At 38.3% G+C, this 12,625-nt stretch overlaps 1 protein-coding gene across 3 annotated transcripts in view; it reads right to left on the reverse strand.

Annotated features, from left to right (window-relative positions):
• Window positions 1-7,728: 7,728 nt before the first annotated feature.
• ASIP (agouti signaling protein) overlaps window positions 7,729-12,625 on the reverse strand; it is a 38,834-nt gene continuing 33,937 nt past the window's right edge. For 2 of the 3 annotated variants that reach the window (XM_053453444.1, XM_053453445.1), the window contains exons 2-4: window positions 8,929-9,075; window positions 8,757-8,818; window positions 7,729-8,121 (exon numbers count right to left, since the gene is read on the reverse strand). In XM_053453444.1, the coding sequence (XP_053309419.1) occupies window positions 7,951-8,121; window positions 8,757-8,818; window positions 8,929-9,073 (378 nt within the window). In that variant the 5' untranslated portion in view covers window positions 9,074-9,075 and the 3' untranslated portion in view covers window positions 7,729-7,950. Of the gene's footprint in view, window positions 8,122-8,756; window positions 8,819-8,928; window positions 9,338-12,625 lie in introns of those variants that run through there. The other variant, XM_053453443.1, reaches the window with a different exon arrangement.

Raw genomic sequence — 12,625 nt, forward strand, 5'->3', positions numbered from 1 at the left:
TATCATTTACTAAAAACTACTGGTAGATCATTCCCAGAGAAGGAGCTACTCAGTCTGATTCACCTCGCTATTCCATTAAAACTTGACCATTCTGTTTTGAAATAAATATATATCAATCCACAAAGGCATATTTATTTCAAGTCTGAACATAGGGAGGCGGACTGAAAATTTGATTATTTAACCACAAAGTCTTCTGAGCTCTTAGGAAAGTGGGACATCAGGGGAGGAAAGAGGGGCAGAGTACCAAAAAGGGACTGTCCCTCTTAAACAGGGACACTTCGGAAGGATGTGCTAGGCCAACTGCAAAGTTGATTCATCAAGGCTACTAAAAAGAACAGGGTCAGTGGCAGTTACAGGGCCAGATTACCCAGGATCTGAGACCTTTAGAGATCTAAATTCAAATTAGCTGGGGATTTCTTCAAATGATTTCTTAGAATTGTTAAATTAAGTAATTTATTCCAGAACGGATTTTTTTGTAGTACAGTAACCAAAGCATTGAGAGGGTCCCTGGAACAACAGGAGGGTGGGAGGGCAATCGCTCACCTGTCCTAGAGGACTCCAGGTCAAACTCCAGGAGACTCCAGGTCAAACCCAGAGAGTTCCCAGACAATCAAGTATTCCTGGCAAAATTCTGAATAAGGCCAAATTTTATATGGTTAAAAATTATGAGTTTACGAATTTAACTTTACTATGAATTATGTTTTTAAAAGATGCATTTTATTACAAAAGTGTTGAATTCAGAATAGGTGGAACAGCGCCTTTAGAGCTTGCAATCTACCAACGGGTAAACTGAAAAGACCTGCATATGTCTATTTAATAGTATATTAAGTCTTTGCTAAAGACAGTAAAGGAAACAACGCATGTCATTTATCTGAGAAATGAAGTACAAAATAGTACAAAATATGGAAACATACAGTTCGCAGAATTTAATTTCCTTTGTAAATCAATCTAAATATGACAAGAAAAAATCCCAGATACCAGGGCGTGATGGATACGGTGAGCACGGGGCAAGCGTGGGATTCATTATGTAGAACAGCGAAGAAAATGTATGGTAAATCTCGATTTAGAAGGTTTTATTTTACATGATCAGATTAAACATATAGTAAATTTAGAAATATTCTGGTTATCTCCTTGAACCTTTATCTCCCCCGGTTATTTATCTATTTTTGGTTTATAGCTGAGAGTTACTAGATGGGGATTGTATGGATACTGTTTCTGTTTTGTGTGGCTGTGAGATATAGATTGATCTGCTATCTCGCCATTTGTAAAGTAAATCTTTTTATTCTATAATAAATGTATTTGTACCAGAATTCTGTCCTGTCTTCCTTTCCATTTGTAATCCAAATCACAGATTGTTGATACCTGAGAGGGGGAAGAAAGATCCTGACTTGCTTTTCAACTAACCGCGTGGTTTGGGGCTCCCTCTTTGAGTTACACACTGAAGGGGGATAATATTATGTTCTACATTGTTTATAGTAACATATTGCATTATGATATTGTAGATCGTTTTGTTGTTTTGAGGTTTGATTACAATAAACTATAATGTTGGTCAATATATGACCCACTTTTTCACAATCAAGAGCCGTACGTGAGGGTCCTTCCATGTAAGCTTTGCCCTGGAAAAAGTGGGGCATATTTTTGCACATATCACTGCTTATAGTAACTCATTATAATATTTAAAATTCAATATTTAATTTGATTTAACCATATCATTGGTTATTGGGCCATTGCTCCTTCCTATAATATGTCCCCACCTGAAACGCTGTTGTGGTCTGGACTTCTACTGGGCCATTGCAACACCTTGATTTTTTTCTTTTCCAGCCATTCTGGATCATTGTCCTTTTGCATCACCCAATTTTGGCCAAGCTTTAGCTGTTGGACAGATGGCCTCACATTTGACTCTAGAATACCTTGGCATACGGAGGAGTTCATGGTTGACTCAATGACTGCAAGGTTCCCAAGTCCTGTGGCTGCAAAACAAATCAAATCATCACCCCTCCAACACCGTGCTTGACAGTTGGTATGAGGTGTTTGTGCTGATGTGCTGTGTTTGTTTTTGGTCTCATCTGTCCAAAGGACATTGTTCCAGAAAGCTTGTGGTTTGTTCAGATGCAACTTTGCAAACCTAAGCCATTCTGCCATGTTTTTTTTAACAAGAAGAGGCTTTCTCCTGGCAACCCTTCCAAACCATACTTGTTCAGTCTTTTTTTAATTGTACTGTCATGAACGTTAACATTTAACATGCTAACTGAGGCCAGTAGAGTCTGAGATGTAACTCTTGGTTTTTTTTGCAATATCTGTGAGCATTGTAAGCTCTGACATTGGGGTGAATTTGCTGGGGCGTCTACTCCTTTGGAAGATTGGCTTGAACTGTCTTGAATGTTTTCCGCTTTTAAATAATCTTTTTTTTTACTGTAGAATGATGAACTTGATGGACTTGAGCAGCAATTGCTTTTCTAAGATCATTGCTGATGTATTTCCTCCTTAGCATTGTGTTAACAAACAACTGAATGCAAGCAAACTGCTAAAACGTCAGTTTTTATAGAGGCGTTCACGCTGATGATCAATTAATAAAGGGTGTTTGATTAGCAGCACTTGTGTCCGACTTAGCATCTTACTTCCTATGAAAGCAATAAGGGTGTACTTAGCTTTTGACACATAGCTTCTCCATTTTGCCTTTATTTTTGTTGAATAAATCATGGCACTGTGTAATATGTCATGTGGTGTTGTTCTAAGGTTGTATTTACCTAACTTGTAAGGAACAGATGATTGGTATTATGTTCTGATATGTAAAACCACACAACTCAAAATCCCCCCGCCCCCTACTTTTGTCCTTGTCCTCCATGCGCCCCCCCTAAGTATGATTGCTGGAGATGCCACTGGTTGTTTTGTACAGAACTTTCCTGGATTTGTGGGATAAGCCTGAAAATGGATGGTCCTGGAGCATCGGTCCCAAACCGATTGAGAGGGATTGTTGTGTTAAGATAGATAGTATTAATCTTTTGTGTTTAGTGAGTGTTATACTTAGTAAAACGCTACTTCACAGTATGATATACTATTCTAGACTGAGTAGATAACACTTTTTAGTTACTCTATTACCCTCTATTTCTTGTGTTATTCAAAGAGACCGGAAATGGAAATCTACTTGAATTGATTAATTTTCTCAATTACATTTATGTTGTTGCATTTCCTGCATGTAACAGAAGGCGTAGAAAACGCAAATGAAGTTCTAGAATTGCAAAAATGTTTTCTCCTTATATAAGCATCACTTCTAGATTGTAAGCTTGTTTTAACAGGGCCTTCCTTACCCCTTGTTTCTGTAAGTTGAATTGTTATGTTATATACTACTTGTTATGTCCTGTTTACCCATTGTACAATGTTGTGGAATATGATGGAATATATAAAACAATACATAATAACAATAACAACTGATGGTGACAGTAGGTGGCGCTGTAGAGCATTTAGGTTTTTAGATGAAAATGTTGCTCTTTCCTATACAGGAATAATCATTACTAATGAATAATTATCTATGATAATTGCTTTTAATGGGTTTACAGACCGCCCATTGTGTTGTTCTTCTGTGGGCTTTTCCCAATCAACACAAATAAAGGTTATTGCCTTGAAACGATTAACAGCAGGCCCTTTGGCTACACTAGAAGGGCTTGTTCCTGCCCCAGTAATGCTACCGGTAATGGAAAGTCAGATCATCAGGTTGGTTGTAGGCCTGCGATGGCGTTGGACACTACACTTTACATGTGAATGTATGCATGTACTGCAGTAATGGTGGATTGGGTCACTCCTGTTGGAAGATCTCGCCTACACAGGCTGCTGTTTGAGCATGAAGGGGCTCGACTGGCCAGACATAAAGACTTGGGGCAGTTGGCAGTATTTTGTAATTCCACAAATGACGATATGAGCTGTTTGAAGGAATATGTGGTCATTGTAGCTCTGGCTTGAAATGTGCTTTCCTTACTTTAATAAATGCTGGAATGTGTTACATAGGCAGACATTGGATACACTTTTTTCTGTTGGTATGAAATCTGATTTTCTGTTTAATTCCATACAACTAGGTTGAACCCGACTCCCATCTGGTTGTATAGGCTTTGGGGGCCTGAGTGGATTCTTTCTGGGATTGGGGCATGGTGGCCCTTTTTCTGTAGAATGTCGCCTGCGGCCCTTTTACAGACTTCAGGGTCCAGTGGCCCCGTGGGGTGAGATGCATGGGACACGCTGGCAGGAGGGCCATGGGGCATAGAAGGCTGTGTCATTCTCATCTAACCTGATCTACAGAGTGTAGAAAGCAACGAGCTTCGTATTTTCACGCCAGCCACCCTTCCACTTGAAAAAGGGGAAACGATTGAAACAAAGCAAGAGGGACATGATGAAATTAATGTGTTTCATGAATTCATTTTATTTTCTCATTCTGATTTTATAAACTTTATGCTCTCATAACAGAAAGCAGTGTAATATGTGACCAATTAAATAAAAACTGTAAAACTTTACGATTTTTCCATATACTCGAATGAACTAAACCCAACATGTCTGCACATTTTCCATGGCGTGCAGGTGAAACATTGAGCCTGGCAGCTGGAAGCCCATGAGATAAAATACGAGTCGGACAATTATATTGTTTTTTTCCATATCATTTTCAAGATGAGGGACTTGGAGAAAACTGCCAGATCTACTTTCCACCACTTTTATAAAAATCAGCTGCATGCAAAGGGCCAGCTGGTTTTAGGTCCAAATCATCGAGTCCCAAAAGCTCTCAAGATCTCAGACATTCTTTCTTTTACCCCTCGGACTTACGAGGTCTAGAAAACTGGAAGACTGCATCTTGTTTTATAACTGTGAGTGCACGCTAAAGACTATAATTCACATTGTCGTCCTAACAGGTTAGCGAGAAAAGCAGGAATTAACAACTGCATATCTTTTCAGAGAAGTTGACTTCATCAACAGCAACGATAAAGGGCCAGAACGTTATTGTACATTTTGTATATTGCCAATTTTAAATATATTGATCATTTCCACCATCCTTTATTCTGACAGCAAATCTGCTGGCGCCCTATACATTAAATGTTCTGTAATTGATGAGCAGAGTACTTAGGAGGTCACCTAGTTTGCCTTGTGGGTAATCCCTCTATGGGTTTATATAATGTACGTCTGAGATTCACAAGAGTCCTTTTGGATGATAGAAATAAAGAACCTCTGGAACTTTTCAAATTTAAATTGACAATGACAACAGTGGGAATTAACAGGAGAAAGAACCCAGACATATTTTGCTCATAAAGAACAAAAAAAAAATTTGTTTTTTTTGGCCACAACTTTCATCATACAAAACATAGGGAAACATTAAGTATAAATGCGTTTTAATTTTATATTAAAGTTTAACAGTTCATTTTCTTATAAAAAATTCATCATACTGGGTAGCTGTATTAACCGTATGGCTACCCTATTACGTCTAGTTTGATATCTCCCGGCTACCCAAGCAGCATTGGACCAACAGAAAATAGAAATTGGTGACACTGGAGACATAGATCTTCTTGCCGTTCCTGCTGGGCAGTGCAGCCGCCATATGTGGAGTTAGAAAGTTGGGCTTCCTGCGGCACGGTTATTCTCCTGAAAGCTACAGGACCACCTAGCCATATAGATTAATGTAATTACATGCAGTTGTAGGACACCTGATGAGCTTCCAGATGGTGGGTCGATAGAGAACAAAGGATTTTTTTTTTCTTAGAGGAGAGTTGGCACGAAAATAGCCTCCAAAACTTCTTGGTCTATGAGCTAAGCAGCCTGGATCGAGGGCCAACTCTGCCAATCTAGAAAGGACAGCATGCCTCAATGTATCATACCACCAGGGGAGGGATGGACGTAGGTGCAAAGTTACATTGCATTAAGTGACTCATGCTGGACTGACCCTGTTTGAAGGGTTTGGACCTGCCAGTGGCCGGTCGTCCCCCTGTTCATGTGCCAGCCAGCTCCTTGCATGCCTCTCTGACCCATAAGGGTTCAATAGAAGACCACTGAAATGTGTTCATGATGACCGAACATGTGGAAGCCAAGAGTCGCTAGCAATTGTTGAATATGGTGAGGTATCCCACTCATCAGTTGAGTTTCTGCTTGTTTCCACCAACTTATCTTCTGCTAAACTCAGAAATGACTGAACACATTTCAATTAAGGTTCTACAAAAATCTCATACACTTACAATCTATGAAAATATTTATTGCAAAAAAATATATAAATATATAAAGAAAGGGTAGAACTTCAAAAGCACGAAAGACATTTAAATTCCCGGGTTGCTCGTAAGATAATAATGACCAATAAATGCATTAAATGAAGCAAGCATTCATTATGCCTTAGATAAGTGTTGTTTTTTTTTGAACGGCATTCACTGGGCATGCCCTGAATTCTTGCTTTGTTTTGAGTTTTTATTGGCCATTAATATTCTAGCAGCAACCGCACAGGAGCCTCATTTATGGTGTCCAGAGAAGGCTTTAAATTGCTTGAGAGTCTCAGTGGGTTTAAATACAGTGCGGTCCCACTTATTCAGCTCCTTGGTAAGCAATATAGCCAAGAAAAATTAAATGGGACTCTCCAAACTTGGGGTACTTTGACATAGTGGGGGGCGAAGCAATATAAATGCCATCTAGTGTTTTGGAATCCCCAATATTTATGCCTTTTTTTAATAGTATTCATTGGGAATGCACTGAATTCTTGCTTTGTTTTGAAAATATTTATTTTAAAATGCATCAAATATAAAAATAATAATGATTACTCAGTGAGAATAAAGCGAAAAAATATAGAGAACGAGTGAATATTTTAATTTGAATACTAGAAACATTTAGCGTATATTTTAACAGAAACAAAATGTTAAAAGAATGTGCAATAAAATATCATTCAATAAAATACATTACATTATAGGTGATAATAAGTATCTCTGTACTTGTGCAGTAAATATGACGTTAATGCAATCTGTCTAGTGTGTAGGTTATATAATCCATAACACCCCAGAAAGATATAAGTACTAACTGTGTTGTTATGAGTTCTTTTTCTGCAATTTAATACACAAATATTAAATTCATCAAAAATAGTTATTATTTGAATGGGAAGTATAACTTTAAAGAAACAAATAATGATGACTGAATTGTGAACTTAATGCTAGTTCTACTTTTATAACATTACGGTGGGACCTCATATCTGTACCCAAAATATCTGGTGGCTAGGGGATAACTGTCAACCATCAGTCAATATGCCAGTTCAGCACGTTGCTGTGTTGCTGGTTTCTGAAGGGGTACCGGTAGGGCCCGATACCCGTTTCACCAAGAACTACATTTCCTGAGCAAAAATCAGGATTTGTTGTTATTGTCGTAAATATAGACCATTAAGCTTCACACCCCTGCGCACTCATCGCAAATAGGCATAAGGATCAAAAAAAGGATCCAATCACTTCCATCAAATTACACCCAATGCCCCAAGTGGCCATATGTGGCATTGCAAGTAACAAAAACTACTCTAACCATTCCAAATTCTTTATTTCCGAGCTATTGGCTGCTTTTTCCCTTCCTCTACTTACCACACGGTCCCCAAGTCTCTTTTCTGCCCAACACACTTTTTGTATGAATTGTTTTAGCTACTTTAGATACCTGTCTTTATCTTGGTTTAAAACAATAGAAAATACATTAAGCTGCATTCGGTGCAAGTGCCTTAAATAGTAACTTTTTTTTATGGAAATAATACAATATGTCATATACTGTTAATATGTTACTTGCTTGTTCTGGAATAGTTCTGAGATTTGAAGGTTTAATAAGGGTACCGTGGTTTATGTATTACCAATTTAATAACCATGCATGTGGACTGAGAAGAAAGCAATATGTTAAGACCTGGTGGGTTAAGAACCCCATTTTCTCCTCAAAAAATTCAATTTTTGCCCGGTTGGGCTCTATGCTTATAGCTCAGCAGTGGGGATAACCCATCTTGTAGATGCAGATAGTCTGGAATAGATGACAGTGGCAGATGGCGCAGTGTTCGCAGCATGGAGGTGCTGGCGGTTTACAGCTGGATAGAAGAGGCACGCAGTTTTTAGGAGGGGGTGGACGTGGCTTCTTCTTAGGGGTAACTCTTCTCTGAGGAAAGAAATAGAATCAACAAAAAATCCAAGTAATTATTAGTTGTTTTTTTTTATAGGAAATTATCATCTCATCCAGGGTTGACTTACTAAGCTTTGCATTGGTGGAGATCACTGGACATAATACATAAAGACATTTTTAATGTATAGGTCTAGTCCTATACAAAATAGCACCCCAGGTCTCTTGCCACTCCCACTCCAATATAGGATACCAATATAGACCCAGACCGCTTGCCCTCATACACATTACAAAGGCTTCTGTTTCATCCTGGTAGGCACCTGATAGACTTTCACACATTGGGGATGTATTATGGGGTAATAGCCAGCACCCCCTCTCTTGTCCAGACGCCCTAAGCCTTCCAGGGAACTTCATGGCTCCGGCTACCTGGAGCCCCCCTTGCGGGATACAAGCAGGAAGTCCTGCTGATGGTGGTGGGCAGTCCCACTGACGTTGCAAGACATGCTGCTATTTACGGGGGAAATGGTTGTGAAATGGGGCGACCCATAGACCCATAGCAGTGCTTCTCCCAGGGTCTCTTGGCATGAGAGTTCCCAGGTATGCCTAAGGAAGGCCTAAGGAAGCAGACCGTTAGTTTGAAGATAAGGATAGAATGCACCCGTTTAAATGGCTACCTTTGCTAATTTGTTCTTCTCTGCATCCAACCTGCTCACTCTTCGTGATGCCTTTTTTAAGTCTGTATGGTGAAATGGACAACATTTAGTGAACCTCCAATGAAGTCATACTTTGTGAGCCATAGACAAACAGCCACACTGATAAGTCTATTGCAGTAATGTACATACTAACCCACTATAGAGATGGGTGGCAGTAGCTCGGGGAGTCGGATGATATTTCCACTGTTAGTTGCTTCTCGATCTTCTTCTAGAATAATGTGGGACTGGACAAGCGCGAAGAGAAAAGTTAGGAGACAAAGGAGGGACACCACTTTCATGTCTGTAGAAATAAGAAACCACATTATACACAACTGCCTACCAATTATGATCAGTGAGTTGTGAATGGACCAGTGTGCATCGCCACTGTCAACAATGAGGAAACCTTCCAGCCTGGTGGCCACCAGTTGGGCAACAATAACTTACACTGGCATACTTATGACTGGCAGGTGATACTCCCGTTGATTTCAGTGGATTTATCAACCCCTGGTCATTGCAACTATTTTTCCTCTCTGTTAACATCTCTCTGTTACTTATTAAATGGAAGCCTAAACTTCTTGCTGGTTGATAGGTAAGCTTGTGCAGGGGGGGCTGGCTGTGGGTGAGGGAGGGAGTGTATGTATAAATGTTTGTGTTAGCATGGATGTGTAAGTGTGTGAAAGGGAGTATGTGTTAGCATGAATGTGTATGTGTAAGTATGTATGTGAGCATGAGTGTGTATGTCTGTGAGCATGAATGTGTGTATGTGTGTTTGTGTGCAAGGAGTGATGTGTATATGTAAGCATTAGCATGATTATGTATGTGTAAGTATGTATGAGGAGTGCATAAGTGTGTGTTAGCATGAGTGTGTGTGTTTTAGAATCTGTGTGAGTATATGTAAATGTGTGTAAGTGTATGTGCGTGTTTATGTGTGTTATCATGAGTGTTTATGTGTTTGTAAATATGTGTGCCAGTGCAGTAAGTTACTGGGGGGGGGGGGCTACAGGCACCAAGATCTCATGGGGCCATATGGCTTTACCTGCCTCCCAGGCCAGAAGGTCCCAGCACTCCCCTGAGCTCACCCAGGTGTATGTCTATTACTGAGGAAATCCATCTGAAGAAGACACCGCCAAGGTCCTGAAAGCTTACAGGACTCTACATCCTTTTCTGGCCCAATAAAAAGTATCATATTCTACTAAACACTCCAGCTTGAAACCTTTGATGAAAATCCCCCATAGCATTATTATAGGTGAAAGATCCATTAGAGAGGGAAAGCTATAACATAAGCCCTTCCTACATGAAAGAGCGTTTTCTAACCTTCATCAGCATAAGCGTAATAAGATATTTGATGTAATCCATGCTCCTTTTTTTTAAACAGGCTTTGAACATCTTTATAGTTAAAAATAATAAACCTAGGAAGAACGGGAAATATGGCAAAGCCACGTGTTTAAAGACACAGGATCAACAAATCTGTATCATATGCTTATTTTCTTTCGAAGCATGTTCCTATATGACCGAGAAGCATTTGGGCTTTATGGGAAAGGGTAGGCAAGGATAATGACCTGCACTTCACTTTATTGAGCCTAACCTTCATACCAGTATGTTGTAAGCAAGCAACAGCTGGGCCCGCTACTTCATACCAGTATGTCTTAATGGTTTTGTTGTGATATTATTGTTCACTTTCATCCTCTTTTATCGTAATAGCGCAATAGAAACTGCGGATATTCTACTTCTCAAATGTAATGTAACCTTACATATATATATATGCACAACAGAGAAGGAAAAGCCCTACCCCTACCAAGCCAGGAGACTATATGTTTGGAATATAGCTTTTAGTAAGAAGCTCCTACTGCTTTGGTGATATTTATGTGACAGAGTGGGAAGGAAGCTGTTTAATTACATGTATGATGTAGAATGTATATACAGTATATAATGTAGAATGTGTATGTACCCAAGTGCTCTAGTGTGGAGCTTCTGGAAGTCTGGAAGTATTGCCAACATTGCTTTGGCTTCCAACACTTCTTATGGTGCATCTAACTTCCAAAACTGCTTCGCTATTGAGTACTAGATAGGAGGTAATGGCTATTGATGGTCACTGACTACCCTTTAGTGTATTCTGGCCAATGGTGGCAGGTCTGGGGAGGCTGCAGCCCATTTGCCACAAAACAGGAGGCAGATGTTCCTAATGGGTGAACAGGATTTCAAGTTTAATGCTTTAAATGTCTTGCAATCGAAACATACGCGTGTTGTACAAAAATAAATAAAAATGTGAAATAAACAATTTTAGATGAAAAATTACCTTTTAAAAAAATCAACAAAATGATACTTAAAAGTATTCTATATTCTGTATGTATATATATATGTATATGTATATATATATATATATATATACATAAATATGTTTTGGTTAATAATTCTAAAACATAGTGGTCCAAACCAGTATCAAAAAGCTAAATAAAGCTAGATAAAGATGTAAAAGAGATAAAAGGTTGAAAAAGGAGTGAGAAAAATAATCAAAAGAGGAGTAACCAAGTAAATCATGAAAACTTGTCATGGACAACCACTGCATTATTTAAAAAAATCAAATACATTGAGAGAAACCTAGAAATTAGCAACATCTCATGATGAGCTGAAGAACAGAGAGAAGTTACCGATGGGACATATATTTTTTTATATATATATATATACGGTATATGTGATCATTATTTCTTAAGTTTAGGCCATAAAACTGTTGCAAACTTCCAAGAATAATCTTGTTAGCCAAGTTCTAAGCAAATTCCAAACTTAAATCCTTTCTGTACCGCAAGAGCTTCACCACCACTGAGAGCATTCCCAGCTCTGTAATGTAAGAGACAACAGGGCGATCGTTTTACTCATCTTCCAAGGACTTTGATAATGTTGACATTTTCCAGATAACAAAAAAAGTTAGAATTCCGACCTCATCTGCAACAAATATATAATGTTTTATGTCATGTAAACAAAGATCATTGTGCCTTAAATAGTACATATGCTCGTAAGGATCAAACAGGGTCTAGGGTTTGACATCAGACAGGGAAAATTATCTGTCGGAATATCCTGTTTCATCATAAGAATGAAGAACATTTGCCATGACACACTTCAGAATTCTTGGACAAATATATAGAACAATTATCAATTATATGACTTAAAAGGAAGTAATCCCCTTTGGTTCGAAATAAGTATGATGTAGATGGTTTTAATATGTATGTTCGCTCACTGTATTTCCACTCGGTCCTTTATGTGAGTCTTGAGGTTAGTTCTTTAGTTTTAACCTTTAAATTGACTTTTTGAAGAATTGCACCCCATATATCTCTTCTTTTTGTGGAATTTTAGAAGAAAACCGACTTAAAGGATCTAAACAGTGAGATGAATTTATCAAAATATGGAATAAAATACCCTCTTCTGGAGAATCTGTGAAGAACTGATCACATCTGCTGGATTGAATCTTTGGAGAAGGTAAAATATATTATGTCTATAAGATATCACATAGGAATTGGATATACATGAGTCTAGAAATCTTCATTCTATGCTTTTCTCACTGTTAGAATTCAACAATTCAGATATGGGAAAGAGAATGTTGATAATATGCAATTTTTTTTTAAAAAAAATAGTACAAATAATGTAATATTAACTGAAAGTAGTTTGAGCTTCTGTGGAACATTTTATAATGCAGGACTGGAGAAGCTCTATATAATTTAGTTCTCAACTTTATTCTTTGGGAGCCAGGAAAACATATGTTGAGTAACGGTTTACAAAACAGATCAAAATACTCATTGTAACGGGGAAAAAAACATCGGTTTGGTCTGATTGTTGTTTAAATTATTATTATTATCTTT

This window comes from Spea bombifrons, chromosome 13, assembly GCF_027358695.1.
Source record: "Spea bombifrons isolate aSpeBom1 chromosome 13, aSpeBom1.2.pri, whole genome shotgun sequence".
Classification (NCBI taxonomy): Eukaryota; Metazoa; Chordata; class Amphibia; order Anura; family Pelobatidae; genus Spea; species Spea bombifrons.